General features: G+C 36.3%; 1 protein-coding gene across 1 annotated transcript; it reads right to left on the bottom strand.

Moving 5' to 3' along the window:
• Positions 1-581: 581 nt before the first annotated feature.
• Positions 582-4,721, bottom strand: LOC147856725 (glycolate oxidase 1-like). The gene is made up of 12 exons (XM_087328325.1): positions 4,618-4,721; positions 4,010-4,169; positions 3,533-3,657; positions 3,176-3,222; positions 2,984-3,061; positions 2,443-2,567; positions 2,259-2,325; positions 2,088-2,150; positions 1,935-2,004; positions 1,562-1,662; positions 1,194-1,298; positions 582-1,017 (listed from the first exon to the last, which is right to left on the bottom strand). Exons 2-12 carry the CDS (start codon positions 4,150-4,152, stop codon positions 832-834), a joined length of 1,110 nt encoding a protein of 369 aa, XP_087184451.1. The 5' UTR covers positions 4,153-4,169; positions 4,618-4,721; the 3' UTR covers positions 582-831.
• Between the last annotated feature and the right edge of the window lie 10,894 nt (positions 4,722-15,615).

Genomic DNA, 15,615 nt, shown 5'->3' with positions numbered 1-15,615 from the left:
ATGCAACAACCACCTTACATCCATTCTATAGCCATTCACAAGAGCAATGTTGAATGATCAAATGTGCACACATTTATGAATGATTGAAACTACTAAGTTTCCCCTATGATAATGACTTGTCACGACCCTTGTTTAGTCCAATTTCTTTGGTTTTGCTCATCAATGAAATTACTCACTACACTACAATCTTGAACAATATAGGTAGACGGGTTCCAAGTCCCCACACAGGGACTAAGAGCTATGGTTACAGCTTGATCAAAATAACTAAGTGGACGCATGTCAATCCAAATGTCTTATAACAAAACAACATTTGAAGATCTGATGATTCTTCTCAAGCCGTGTCACCATCACCTTTGATACTGTGGACCTTATACATCACTGTAAGAGAATTCACAAGAATTTCAAAACATGTTGGACCCCTTCCATCATCATGTTTGTAATTAAGATCTGTCTTGAAGTTAGGCACCATAAATACGCCATGCTTTTATCAATATCAATACTTACGGCCTATATTCATTTGGATTCAAATGAAAAGTGCAAAATAAGGACAAGCTTGTTAATTTCTCATCATCACATTCATATATAAGCCTTCGACATAAAATTATCACCATAAGCAATACACATATTCTTGTGTTGCGCAATATATCGCGCCAAAGAGATACAAATTATACAGAGATGATCAAATTATTCAAAGGTCTGCATAGAAGTACAAAATGACACCTGGACTTACCAGGCATTATAAAAATGCACCAACAATACACCCTTATTGTGGTAATTCAGCTAGAAGCAACATAAATGATGGAAATAGCAATATGCTTTTTATTTTGCATCTTACAATCTCGCGGCCGAACGAATAATGTCGTACTCGGTTTTCACATGTGACCGAGTAATCTCCTTCACAGTTGTACAACCAGCCAGTGACATGGCCAGTTCTAGCTCTTCTTTAAGCATGCTTAATGCTTTTCTTACACCAGCCTCACCATCAACCGCCAATGAGAACACAACCGGTCGTCCAATCTGAAATGATTTAAATTCATGCAATAATAAATCAATCTTAAAAAAGCAAATTAAAAACATTGTACAAGTTTTTAGTGTTAGTTTTTTAAATTATAAACATGAATTTTATATATATGTATATGTATATATTGAGAAAGCTTTAAGAATGATGAATATTTAAGAAGATTGAAACTTACAAAGACACCAGAAGCTCCTAATGCTAAAGCCTTGAGTACATCGGTTCCCCTTCGAACTCCGCCATCAAGGAAGACAGGAACCCTACCTTGGGCAGCTTGGACAACCTGAGACAAATGAATGTGAAGTAACGATAAAACTTGCGCCTTGCAACATTAAAAGTTTTGGCTTGGTAATGTTTGGATCAATTGGTTTGGTAATGTTTCATTGATTTTTAGAAATTTTCATAATCTTTAGCTCGAGATCAAAATTTCAGCTTTCACTACACATCAGAATTTTTTACACATTTTCAATGATACAATCAGAGTGAAAACGATTATATTGATTTCCTTGTAAAAGGAAATAAATGCAAACAATAGCAAGCACAAACCTCCTCTAAGGCATTGATAGTTGCCGGCACATAATCCAACTGGCGCGCACCGTGGTTGGACACAATAATGCCAGCAGCACCAGCTTGCACGGCCAACCTAGCTGCAATTTGAAACCAATACTAAACCAACATCAAAAAACTGGATTCTAATATCTATACATGTAATCATTTACACTTAAACAAAGCATCATAGACAATAATCAACTCTGAAACATTATATAAATACACTATGAAACTTGTTTAAACATAAAAGTTACAAAAAGATCATAGTTAAACAATGAATTTTATCATTTATAATTTCAGATCTACAGCAGAGACAAGTAAAGATCAAGAAAAAGATATTTTTGCGTTGACCAAGGAGAACTAGACATACCATCCTCAGCAGTCAAAACACCTTTCACGAGGATAGGAAGCGTAGTGATTGTTTGCAACCACTTCACATCCTATATAAACACACACTCATAACTCTTTTAAGCATATAATGTAAATCAACTCAACCAAGAACATCTCCAAAATCTATACTAACCTTCCAGCTAAGAGACCTATCAATCTGCCCAGCAACATATGATGCTAGCCCTGAATCTGAAGTCTGTTGCAAGGACATAAGAATAAATTAAGCCTCATTCCTTTCCTTCACACAATCCCTCACATAATCATTAAAAAAGCTAATATTGCTTTTTTATTCATATCCACAAACCTTATCCATCTTCCCCAAGTTCAGCCCCTCAAAGTTCTTCAACGTCAAGTGTGGAGGCAAAACAAACCTAGAAAAAGATCACAAAATGTTTTGATATTTGAACTGTGTGTAATTTGCTTTCTCAAGGATGGTATATGTGTGTTTTTCTTTTGCTATGCTTTTTAATCTTGAGAGACTAATAAACCTATTTTTTATATCAGCTTCACGCCGCCCGAGGCGAGGTGTGTCAACTGTAAGAGCTATGGCTTTGAATCCTGCTTTCTCAGCCCTACGCACAAGTTGTTCCACTACATTGCGGTCCTTGTACACCTATGAAAAGAATTTGACAATTAACATTAAGACATTTAAAGAATCTGCTCAGATTGAATCAAATCCCACATATGCACATGTTTTATAATTTACATCATTGTGAAATCTAAGTCCCAGAATACAATGCTCACATTCCCATAAAGATGAAGCATTATAACAATGCACCATACATCATTTTCAAAAGGATTTTCAAAATGTGCTCACAGACATATTGGGGCGAGTAGACATTTACATCCAGTCATCATACAAAAAACAAACTTCCTACACCCTAGAAATAGCATAATATATAACCATAACAAACAAAAATTATAAAAAACAGAGCATCGTTACGTCATTCAAAAGCAAATTTCACAGGACTCAGCATATATGAATAAAGGGGAGGATATTCAATTTCTATGAATTTATCAGAGGCTTACATAGAGCTGGAAAAATCGAATTCCAGGAGCTTCGGCAGCAACTTCTTCAACACTGCTTGTGGCCCATGAAGAAAGTGTCTATCCCCCATGATATCACAAGAAGGCCAAGGAACCAATGACACTAGAGAAGTTATTTACATTCTGATAACCGAAAAAAAGATTATGTCAAAACAGTGTTAACCAGTTTCATACCATGATTGTTCCAGCAGCAGCCACAGCCCTCGATGTCGCCAACTCACCTATAAAGGGAAGGGGAAAAGCATTTTAGTTATGCCATGAATATTATCAAAATGAACATTCTTTTTGGAATTATCATGCAGGCATGAAACATGCGCGTATACTATCTTGGCATGGAGTGAACTATGGTCGCACCATTTATAGAATGAACTATGTACACGCCATCTTGAATCTTGATATATAGAATGAACTGTGCACATACCACCATCTTGGCATAGAATGAATTATACCACATGATCTTGACATAGAATGCACAAACATAGGATGAGCTATGCTCATACCATCGTTACATAGAAAGAAGTATGAACATACCGTCTGGGTGAGCCATTTTTTGCATAGCAGTTGGTGCAACCATGATTGGCATGGATATCTTGAACCCAAGTACTGTGGTGGTCAAATCCACCTGTCTCACATCGATAAGGATTCGGGGTCGGAACCTGTGATGATTTTTGCCACAGAGAATTATATTTAGATGCATACTTTAGTAGAAGAAAACTGAACTTTATTTGGCATAAAGCATAATTCAAGCAGAATCTCGTCGCTAATCATTGACGTGGATATCATATCCATAGCATACTATCACAAAGGTGATAGATGATTGCAAAATTCGCGGTAAAACCATACTTTAGTAGCCAACTATCAATGTGGAGATTAGTTTGATCGCAAAATCCATAGAAAATATACCTTAAAAGAAAGGCATAGCTAACTAGATAATATCCATATCATATAATCATAAAAAAACAAGAGATAATTGCGAAATTGAAGACAAGGTAGATGTATATATTTTACCATATTCTCTCAAATGCACTGCGGTTATCCTTCAATGTGTATTGATCCTCAGCACCAGATGCATAGTAGTCATAGATCATCTTTGGTAGCTTCTCCTTAGCCAATGCCTCATATTCAGAGACATTTACTACTAAAGTAGACATGGTGGATCTTTGAGGCTCTGAAAGGAAAGTCAAAAAAAAGAGAGAAACGGTTGATCAAACTAATAATGTTAATCCTACAAATGTGGAGAAGATGAACGGACAAAATCTGAGGAATAAGCAGTCAACCAAACTAAAAAAACAGACTATATGAAGAAACCTCTTGATTCAAGAAACCCTGATAAACAGATTGAAAGAAAGAACCCAAATTCAAGAAAACCCTGAAAAAACAAAATATTGAAGACAATGCTAACACACAAGAGAAATGATGATGATGATGATGATGATGATGATGATGATGATGATGATACAAATGAGAAAGGAAGAAAGAAACAAAATTCAAGTTGAACAACCTAAGAATAGAACTGAGGAAAAGGCCCTAATTCAAGAGGAAACCCTAAAAATATACATTGACAATGGTGATGATGAAGATGAAGATGAAGATGAAGAAGGAAGAAGGGAGAAAACCTGGTGGAGAGCTGTGAATATTTGTCAGCAATAATTTGAAAGTTATCTTCTCAATCCCCTGCTTTTTTCTTCACATGTTTATTGCCATTATTTTTTGTGGCTATCACTGCCCATATCTCTTTCTTCTCTATAGTGTCTTCTCAATCCCTCCCAAACACATAGTGTGAAACCGGACAAGAAAACACTCTTTTCGTCGGCCTATAACGTTGGCCTCGCGAGGAAATGGATATGTCGGTTCACTCACACAGAATAAAACATGATTCGTTTATCCATTGTCTTCTCAATCCGTCCCAAACATCATAGTGTGAAAGCGGACAACAACCATCTTTACATCGACTCCACGTAACATTGGCCTCACGAGGAAATGGATATTATGGTAGTTCATTGACATAGAGTGTAACATGATTCGTTTCTCAATTTTCTTCTGAATCCATCCCAAACATCATAGTGTGAAAGCGGACAACCATCGTCTTTTCATCAACACCAGGTAACATTGGCCTCGTGAGGAAATGAATATGGTGCTTCCCTTACATGGAATGAAACATGATTCATTTCTCCATTGTCTTCTCAATCCGTCCCATACATCATCTTGTGAAACAAAAAAATAGTCATCTTTTCATCAAAGCCACGTAACATTGGCCTCGTGAGGAAATGAATATGGTGCTTCCCTCAACACATAATGAAACATGATTCATTTCTCAATTGTTTGAACTCAATATGTCCCAAACATCAAAGTGTGAAATAGACAACAACCATCTTTTCATCAATACCACATAACATTGGCCTCGTGAGGAAATGAATATGGCGCTTCACTGGCATGGCATCAAACACGACTCGTTTCTCAATTGTCTTCTTGATCTATCCCAAATATCATAGTGTGAAACGAACAACAACAATCTTTCGATTGATGCATAATGTTGGCATCACAAGCAAATGGATCTGGCAATTAGATGACACATGATGAAAACAAAGCAACGAGGCAATGCTTTGATACTTAGAACATATCTATGATCAACCAATTATATCGTTTGTGTGGCTTTCCCATACCTAACCATCATAGTAACATCAACATCGGTATTTTTTGGGGGTTAATCTTTATGAAACTTGAATGTTTAAATGCAAGAGACCCGATGAATATGCATGACATTTTGCCCTCGAACAAGTTCATGATTTTGAGTATCACACTGAGTTGCAATCCTCCATCTTCGTTTGCACTCGACTTTCCTTTCCCCACATTCAAGCTTGACTAGATTATCCAACTCAACATTTTCCTCTCGTTGTTAGTTGTGACATTCATAAAGACAAAATTAAAAATTCGAATCACTTCCCAACTCCAAGCACAATGCATCAAAATATTTCATTGTGGTGATTGAGCGATTGTACAAAAGTATGTATTGACCTTTACAAATAAAATAGCATCGATTTTTAGGTTGTTCTTAATTGTTATAATAGCACTTGCAATCATTAAAATATAATTATAATATGAGGTTGCAACATAAACATGGGATCAATATTACTATGTAGAAGCAAAGTGGCCATGGTTGTCAATTTCTAGCATTTGTGGCTTTGCTCCTTTGTTGCAATCTTTATGTGCTAAAACAAGAGTATTGTCATCGTGTAAGCGTGTTCGCAATATTTGGATAATTATTTATAGAGGGATTAGCCAGTTGTATACCAAAATAAGAATAGTCATTGTGTAAGTGTTTATGAGGACATCATACTTATGCATATTGTATCTCACATGGATCTATGCTTAAGTCTCACATGTAACCAACCATTAGAGATTATATGGCACCCATGTGTTTGTCGAATAGGTACACATTAACACCAAAATGTTTATAAATTCTTAGTAGTGGAAGCCGATAAGACATTACAAGGCTATGCACATAACATATTAGATTATCAGCCTTACAATGTTGACGCATATATGCACTTTGATTGAATGCGCTACCAAGGATAGGATGTTAATAAGCTTGGAGCAAAAGTTCCACACCAAACACTTGAGGGAGCTCCATGGGTTTATGTGGGGGTTCATCAACATTGGTATTAGTGGTAGTAACAACATGCAATGGTATTAGTTGTATTAACAACATGCGATTGCATCAAGTTGATCACACTTTGTTCTAACGATACATGAGTTGCATTGCAAACATGGATAATGCATGTCCATCAAGCAATTACGAGTATTGGAAGAATCTTCCACATCTCTTCAACCTATATGGATAGTCAAGGAGTGAGTGATGATGCGCACAATTGGTAGACGATAGCACCTAGTATTTTCTTTGGGAGCTACACATAATCCCCCCACGGGCACTCCCCTCCCACTACTACAACATCATGGATCACATGCTCCATGTCCTATGATGACCCCACCTCAAATTTCACATTGTAATGTTGTCTCCTCCTCAAATGTGTTCAAATCTTTGGGCACACGTGTGTTTGACGTTCCTTATATAGATTTTGATCTCTTGTACATAAATTATTGTAACAACATACGCTAATGCTTGAATCCATAATTTCACATCTTACTTTAGTACATGCATTCGATGAATTTGCAATGAAAAAAAGTTTTAACCTCGTGCGAAAATGGAATTGTACTATAATTCATCTCTTGTTGTTAGCTCCTATTTGCCTCATCGTTCTTCTTTTCTCTCTCCTTTGCGTTCATTTTATTCATCAAGTTGCAACAAAAATTGAACTTCATACTAATTATTATTTTGAGAGTTAAATAGAGTATCATTGGTTCCCAAAAACTTTTTTATGGGGATAAATGGACAATATTATTGTTATTGCCTTCTATAATATAGTAATTGAATTGAGTGCAATCTAAATTCTTTGAGGGTCCATGAGAGGGCAAATCAAGTTTTATTAACATTTTGGTTGTGCCTTGAATCTTGAGGTTTTCTTTATCGTTAAACACATACCAAATATATATATATAATGGAGAAAAAGAGAGATCGAAATCAATTATGAATACCCTTCAAGTGTCAATGAGCCATGGGTATCTTTCAAAGTTTATACAACATCTCAAAGGACAAATTATGCTTAGTGGCATCCAATTAGTCAGATAATACATCTCATTCCAAATACCTCATAAAAAACCGTGAATTTAGACACATACAATGTCTTCTAAAGCTTCATAAATGTATAGAAGATCTTAATAAAAGTATATAATTTTATCATTTCAAAATTCGTTGAGTTATAATTTTGATTTGTAAAGTTATCTGAAAGTTGTCTTGCACCCCTAGGTATTCTCTTCCTACCCAATCGCGTCGGTTTCAGGTATAGGTATTCATTGGTCAGAAGTCATTCAAGTATAAGATAAATATGAAACATGGAAATATGTTGTGAATATCTGGTTATGATGGAAGTTATCCATCCGCAAACATAACCAACTTTTTGCAAATGGTTCATTTGTGGACCAAAATGGTATACCACATACAGAAAGAGTACCTTGAAGAAGGATTGAGGAGATATTTAACAAAAAAAGACAAACTTAGATACACTTCACATGTGCTGATTAAATTCCCCAAATCTCAAGTTTTAATATTTCCCCAATGATCCTTGTCAGTCCCAAACTAACACTATTCAGCATAGTGCTAGTTTTAGAAATATTGAAGGTAAGCAAAGAAAACTCATGGAAGTTGGGAGGAAAATAAGAAAAACTACATAATATTTCAAAGTTTGTCTTGAACAAAATTAATGTGACTAGGACAAATATAAAATTGTGCCCATCGATTTGTTGCCATAAAAAATTTGAAATCTATTATAAGAAAGATTAAAACTTGACATGTATGACTTTTAGGTGAATGGGCATTGTGGTTGTAATGAGAGAGATTAAATCAATGATGATAATGGTTATGAAAAACAAAAGTGAGAAAGAGAGATTACAAGAGAGCAGATAAAGACATCGATTAGTTCGAAGAGAATGAGTGAAAATGGTCATCTTTACAATATAAGCATACGATTTGAAGATAGTCTTTTAGAGAAAATCTATTAGATTAGTTTGAAGCCTTGGCCCCTAACCTCTAGGGGCATGGGATGAATGGTGGGGAGGAAGACAATGAGATATAGATTTTATTATTGCCCTTCAAGTTAGTTATGACATTTATGACTAATGGTCAAAGCATTTTTACATAATATGTGCGGAATTGACTAGGGATTCTTGATGTTTAACCATTTTACTTATAAATGTTGCAATCGAGTGCACATTGTGATTGTGAGAAGATTGCATATAGAGGATGGATTAGATATGACAATGTGTGGAAAACTCAAATGTAGTCTAATGCAACACAATGTATCAAAGTGTGATGCTCCGACTCCAAAACGTTTTTATGCTAAAATATACTTACTCAACAAATTTCCTCATACGTGCCCCAACGTCTCGTCCCACATCAAGATAATGATAGATAAGTCATAATAAAACAATGGTAAGGATGGTGGACAACATATGGGTTCTACCATGTATTAAAGTCAACGAAGTATACCGATTCAGAGAAGAAGGCCATTTTTATAGTTTGGTGCAACATATGTAATATATGTAGTGTGAAATGTGGTTTATTTTTTATTTGTTGGTTTATGACCTTTTGTTGATGGTATAGTTGCAGGTAAAATTATAATCAGTGGAAAAAACATGAAACATCATTATCTATAGAGATATACGTATTATTATACACTATCGTCAACGGTTTCCGAAACTAAATCCAGGTTGATAGGCCACACTTGATGCTAAAACAATCAAGTAAACAATATACAAATTCTCATGCTTCACAGATGTTTTAAAACATGAATTTATGCCTAAAAAAGTGTAGAATAAGGGGACATTATAACTATATAATAAAGAAAGGAGAAATTATTGACATGTGAGAAATAACATATTTTACATGGATATCCAAAAAAGAAACTAGAAGTTCTTATTTTATCACTAAGAGAAATAATTACACTACCTCGTGGGCTTTAGCCTTTCACTTAGGGCAGCCCCAAAAAGAACACAAGTTTTTATATGTTTCAAATGTTAGAAGAACACGGGAAAGTGCATCGTATTGTGCTTTGCACATCGTATGGCTGTATTATTACTTTGGATCACAATTTGAACTTGTCAACGACACATAGATTTTACTTACATAGGGAAACACATACTTTTGTGCAAATGTTGCATAAAAATAAATAAATAACTTCATCTTTAACCTATCTACAAATCCCATTGTTGAATCTTTTTAGTTATTGAAAGTATCAAGCACGCATGCTACACTACAAAGAAAAAATTTGTATATTGGTTAGAGATAGGAGAGATGTGCATTGACTCTATACGTAAAACTCCTACATATATTGGAGCTCTATATAATGGGACACCTTCTAGAATACACATATGCAACCTCTCTCTTAATTAATGGTGCATACTAGATGACCACACATATATGCATCACTCTCTCCAACACATACAACACGTGTGCGCAAACACACCATTCCTTGACGAGTTAGGTGTTATCCAACAATGCAGACCGAGCTTTTCTTTTGGGTTATTCATAAACACGTATAAAACCTTCATCTTTGTCCCATTAAGTAGGAATCGGCAATGGCTCGGCTCAAGCCTAAACCGAACCGTTAAACTGTTTCAAATGGTAACCTAAACCGGTTTAAGAACAGGTTCGGTCTAGGTTTGGAAACTCCCAAACTGGTTTAAGCTAAGTGGTTTGGTTTGGACAAGGCCAAAACGGTTAAGCCGAAACCGAACCCTTACCGATTCCTAAGTTCTAACTATAACCCCTAAGGTCACATGTACATAAAAGAGGAAGATGGAATTTGGTTAATTCACAATAGCATGAGTTTATCAACAATTTCAAGATATACCCTCACTCCATATCTTAAATATCACAGAATGTTCCTATCAAATGATACATTACACTTTTTACACAAGTACATATAACAATCGGCAACGGTTCAGTTTGAGAATGTCAAAATTGAACCATTTAAAAAATTTGAAACTTGAACCAGACCACGAAACCGTTAAACCAAACCGTTTTAAAGAAAATGAAACCATTAAAACCGCGGTTTCGTGGTTCGGTTTCAATTTTCAACTTAGTTCAAAATTCAAAATTTAAAATATTTCATTAATTTTAATTTTTCAAAATTTGAAAGCTTTTTCTAAAATGTGAGAATAAAGCTTGAAAATGAAAAGGTTGTTTTAATAATAATAATTTTAAAAAAAGTGGTTTCTAACTGTTGAAATTGATCTGAACCGTTAAAAAAAACCTGAACTTGAATCGAACCGAACCATTCAAACCGTTAAGCCCACAGTTTCGCGGTTCGGTTCGGTGTTGCTAATTGTGAAGTACATAGCCGGATTGAGGCAATATTTATTTATTTATTTCAATAAAAAATATGCTCCATTGGTATTAAAATTAACAATGCCAAAGGCAATGTACAAATTGTACATAATAATTTCCACTCCATAATATATATCATCAAAAAAAGGACTAACTATCAACGATGGCATTTGGCAAGACTCAGCCTTTGCCAACACCATCTTTGCTACAACAAGCTAGGATTCCATGAGACCATATCTGTAGTATGAAGTGTCTGAAACCCATCTTCAATTAGCCCTTGTTATGGTTTCTAAAAACCTTTCATGTTGCAGCCAACATTGGCTGAATGTGATTCCGCATATACTAAAGCTCTTCGCTCTATCCATACTCAACATATAACCAAATTCCTACAGCCCAAGAGAATACATATCATGGTGGTAAGGCTGTTGCTATTTGTCAAATGTTTTATACAACAAGATCTTCTTCAACTGTAACAGTTGAAGACACGAAAATAGTACATGATGCACCTGCCGCTTGGGATAAAACGTGATGGGCCGCCTTGGATAGCCCCCATCTATCATCTCCCATATCGCAACGAGCATGTCCTTCATCTCCACTAACATTGAAAATGTACTTGTAATGAATCTCCCTAAAACAAGATGATCTATGTCCTCCTCACCTCAACAAGAAAATCGGCTTCGATCCCCCACCATCTTCACTCAACCTTATCACAAAACAAAATTCTGCTTCGATCGGTCCACATCAACCATCTCGCCACTTACCACCAAAGTCCTGTAAAAATAACAACAAAAAGAGTCTCGTGTGTTTCTCATCCCCTCAAGATTTGCTTCGGCCCCCCCCCACCATCATCACTCATAAAAATAGACAAATTGCTTCATTCTGTCCACATCAACCATCTAGCCAATTACCAGCAAGGTCCTGTACCAATAACAAAATAAGTGAAAATTGTTTCCTCATCCCCTCATGATTTGCTTCAGCCCTCACACCATCATCACTCATCCTCCTATCATGACAAATGTGCTTCAAACCCCACCACCATCATCCCTCAACCTATGAGAACCATAACTTCTTCTTAACTCAACCCACATTTGAAGTGCATCTTGCTGACCCTCTTGCCATCTCATCGATTACTGCGAAATCATGTAGTGACTTCCAAAAAATGAGTGAAAAAAGAAATTTCCCACCTTCTCCTAATAATCTGTTTCATCCCCCACACCAACATCACTCATCCCGTTCACAAAAACAGAAAACCAACTTCGTCATGTCCACATTCACCATCTCACTATCTCCGATTATCTTTGAAGAATTTCCACCTATTACCACTAAAATCCACCAAGGTCCTGTCCAAATAACAATCAAAATAAGTGAAAAATGTTTTCCTCATCCCCTCATGATTTGCTTTAGCCCTCACACCATCACCACTCATTCTCTCGTCATGACACTTATGCTTCGAACCCCATCGCCATCATCCCTCAACCTATGAGAACCATAACATCTTCTTAACTCAGCCCACATCTGCAGCATCTCACTAACCCTTTTGCCATGTCGATTACTGAGCAAATCCTGTACTGACAGTCAAAAGATGAGTGTAAAAAATTCCTCACCTTCTCATAATAATATGCTTCATCCCCCACACCAACATCACTCATCCTGCTCATAAAAACATAAAACTAGCTTTGTCATGTCCACATCCACCATCTCGCTATCTCCAATTATCTCAAGATTTCTGCCGACTCCTGCTAAAATCCTTGTACATTCCAAGAGCCTTCCTACATGCCGCAACCGCCTCGTCCATGTTAACTCATGTTGTTTGTAGTAAGAATGGTGTCGGTGGCAGGAACAACCATCAAGGTGGTACGTAGTTCCACCTGACCTCAACTCCTACATTTAACATTATAGGAATAGCTGACCAAACTCGACGAATTCTCCATCTTTTCCGAATAGTTGTGTTTCTACAAGCCTTATAACTGTCATAATCACCTCATTCTTAACATTTAGTCGAGTAGTTGAATGTACTTCATCATTCGGGCGTTGATTCTGACAATCTCGACTTAAATGACCAAAATGCCGACACACAAAACATTGATTAGGCAAACCTTGATAATATACCTTTTGCACAACCGGTGATTTATTTATAAGTAAGTTAGGTAAAGCAATAGTTGTCGGCAACCGAACAGATCGTGGTGCGATCAACTGAACAATAGGGACCCCATCCACCTGTCCATTGCGCGTAGCAATGACCTTACCTAATAAAGCCCCAATACGAGGAAGAACATTCCTCCACTCCTTCCTCAATGCAGGGAATATCGCCATAAATACCATTATACTAGACTCTTGATCCTGCAATATGTCATCTATCTTAACATTATGAGACCATTTACGAAAAGATAACCACGCACCTTCCACGCCCACCTCCTTAATTGTGAGTAGCCTTGTGACTGGCTCCTCGCTTGCAAATTCCACGTGGTAACATCCTCGAGACATGAATTGAATATCGAGTATGTTATCCCGCTTCCTCCGAGAGAAAGCCGCGTACAGAGTATGACGAAGTTCCGATTGATTTAATCTCAAACCCTAAATCAAACCCCTGTACCTGCACTACCAAGGATCACCTGTTGTTATATATTGGTCCGCAGTCGACCTCCTGCTCGTGCTTGGATCACCTGTTGTTATTTATGGTCACACTGTTTGCGCCATATGCGGCCTTTTCCTTTCCTGTCTGCTGCATTTCTCCTTCTGAAGACTATCTATTAGTTATGGATTGAGGCAATATTTAAGATGATTGTTTGGAAATTTCAGAATTAGGAGAAGACATTATTATAGTTTTCTTATTTATCTTATGACTTACACTTTGATGGGACCTCTCGGCCTTTGAAGAATAGACTCATATGACCTCTGATCAAAGATAAACTTCCAGCATTAAGTTATTGAATGCTCATTTCATTCGATTAATGGATGTCCCTAGGGAGGGTCTACTACTAGTGCTCTCATATATGTAAAATATGAACGTATTGACTGTTAATGTGGTTACTTGATTCTTTTTTAGAGACATGGAAAGATATTTAATATTGGAGGTTGTTGATGTCTTTCCTTTTAGGCATTCATGGCATTTTGTAATGATAGTGTAATCTCATGTCTTAACATTTATGCAGGGTATGCGCTTTGATACCTATTCAAGTGATGTACAATTCGTTCCTAAAAGAAAAAGAGGAATTGGAAGTTCAGAAACAGATATTGGGCATCAAATCTTCGGCCACAAATTTAGAATCCATTGCATCAGGTACACTTTTAGTAATGGACTAAAAATAAACTTTTAGGAAGGGTTGTGCTTGATATATGAAAATTTGAAAGACAAATAGGTATGTTTTAAACTGGTTCAGGAATATAGGATAATCCTTTGTCACAGATCCAACTTTGTTGTAGTATGTACACATTGTCTAATGCCAGTATGATACTAATATTCCTGGAGTCATGAATCATAATTCATTTCCTCTTAGTCATCATATTCACTAACGACTCCATCACATTTATGAGAAAATAGAACAAAGGCCCTTTCATCATTTGGTTGCAATTTTGATTAAGCATTTAGCTATGCACTTTGCTCTCTCTCTCATAACCGTGGAAAAGAAGATTTTTAAATCTGAACCGTGGAATAGAAGAAGGAAACAAGGTGAGAGAGAGGTGTCCAGAAGAAAACCGAAAAACATGAGAAGCATGCGTACTTTCATACCTCATAACCTCTCCATGAAGGACACCCCACAATATTGTGCCCTAAGAGAATATTGAACGAGAGTAGTGTTGTCTCAACAATAAAAACAACTTACTCCAAAATTTCTCAATCTTAGGACATAACCAAAACACATGCAAAATCAATTTCGTAGGTGCGCCATAATGCAATCCACAAGCATATTGTTGATGTTGTCTCAACCAATCACCAACAGGAAGAGTATAATGAATCAACAACCAACGAAAGAAAATAACTTTATTCGGCAAATGCATGCTCCACAATCATTTCCAAAATTTTGCAAGTTGTAATTCTTGCACATTATTCTCAAACTAGTGCTTCATGACAGTAGGGCATTTATATTTTGATTGCAACAACAAATTTCTATCTACCTTAACCGAATATTGGAAAAACTCCAAATGTTTACCATTTTCACCAAAACTCGGCGTTTTCCATTGATAATCAGCAGGATCCCATTCCAAATTATGAAGAGGTTTTTTTAAAAAAACCCACAATGAGTAATACAACAAGCATTCTTGAAAGGGTGGATCTAAAGACCATTTTTCCCTGATCTTGCAACTACTCAAATAGCCAAAGTGTTGGCAAACATCCACACATCTGATGCAGAGTATACATGCCACAACCTACCATCCTCATCAACATTAAAATACATAGCATCATTCGTAGCATTAGTTACTTTAGCTCCTAAAATAACCTTTAAAGGAGAAAAATAACCAAACCATATCTTATTACTTGAGGGGGACCATGACCCCATAAATTGTCCCAATGCCACTTGCATATCATTACACATAATAGCACCTCTTCGAACTGAATGCATCGATAAATATTGTAACGGTTGATTCATAACATGACATCCCAATGAAAGAACATTACATGCAATTAATGCATCCAAAGCACCCCAATTTAGCCTAGGGCAACTACCAAGCA

This window comes from Azolla caroliniana, unplaced genomic scaffold (genome assembly GCF_043228905.1).
Source record: "Azolla caroliniana isolate FFs.n. ecotype wild unplaced genomic scaffold, voAzoCaro1.0.p SCAF_12, whole genome shotgun sequence".
Classification (NCBI taxonomy): domain Eukaryota; kingdom Viridiplantae; phylum Streptophyta; class Polypodiopsida; order Salviniales; family Salviniaceae; genus Azolla; species Azolla caroliniana.
This window is presented reverse-complemented; position numbering and strand designations above follow the sequence as displayed.

Coding starts and splice junctions, on each gene's coding strand:
- LOC147856725 (XM_087328325.1), bottom strand. CDS start 4,152: ATGTCTACTTTAGTAGTAAATGTCTCTGAATATGAGGCATTGGCTAAG. Junction 2,568..2,983: donor TTCGATTTTTCCAGCTCTAT/GTAAGCCTCTGA, acceptor TTCTTTTCATAG/GTGTACAAGGACCGCAATGT. Junction 1,018..1,193: donor TAGGAGCTTCTGGTGTCTTT/GTAAGTTTCAAT, acceptor AAATCATTTCAG/ATTGGACGACCGGTTGTGTT.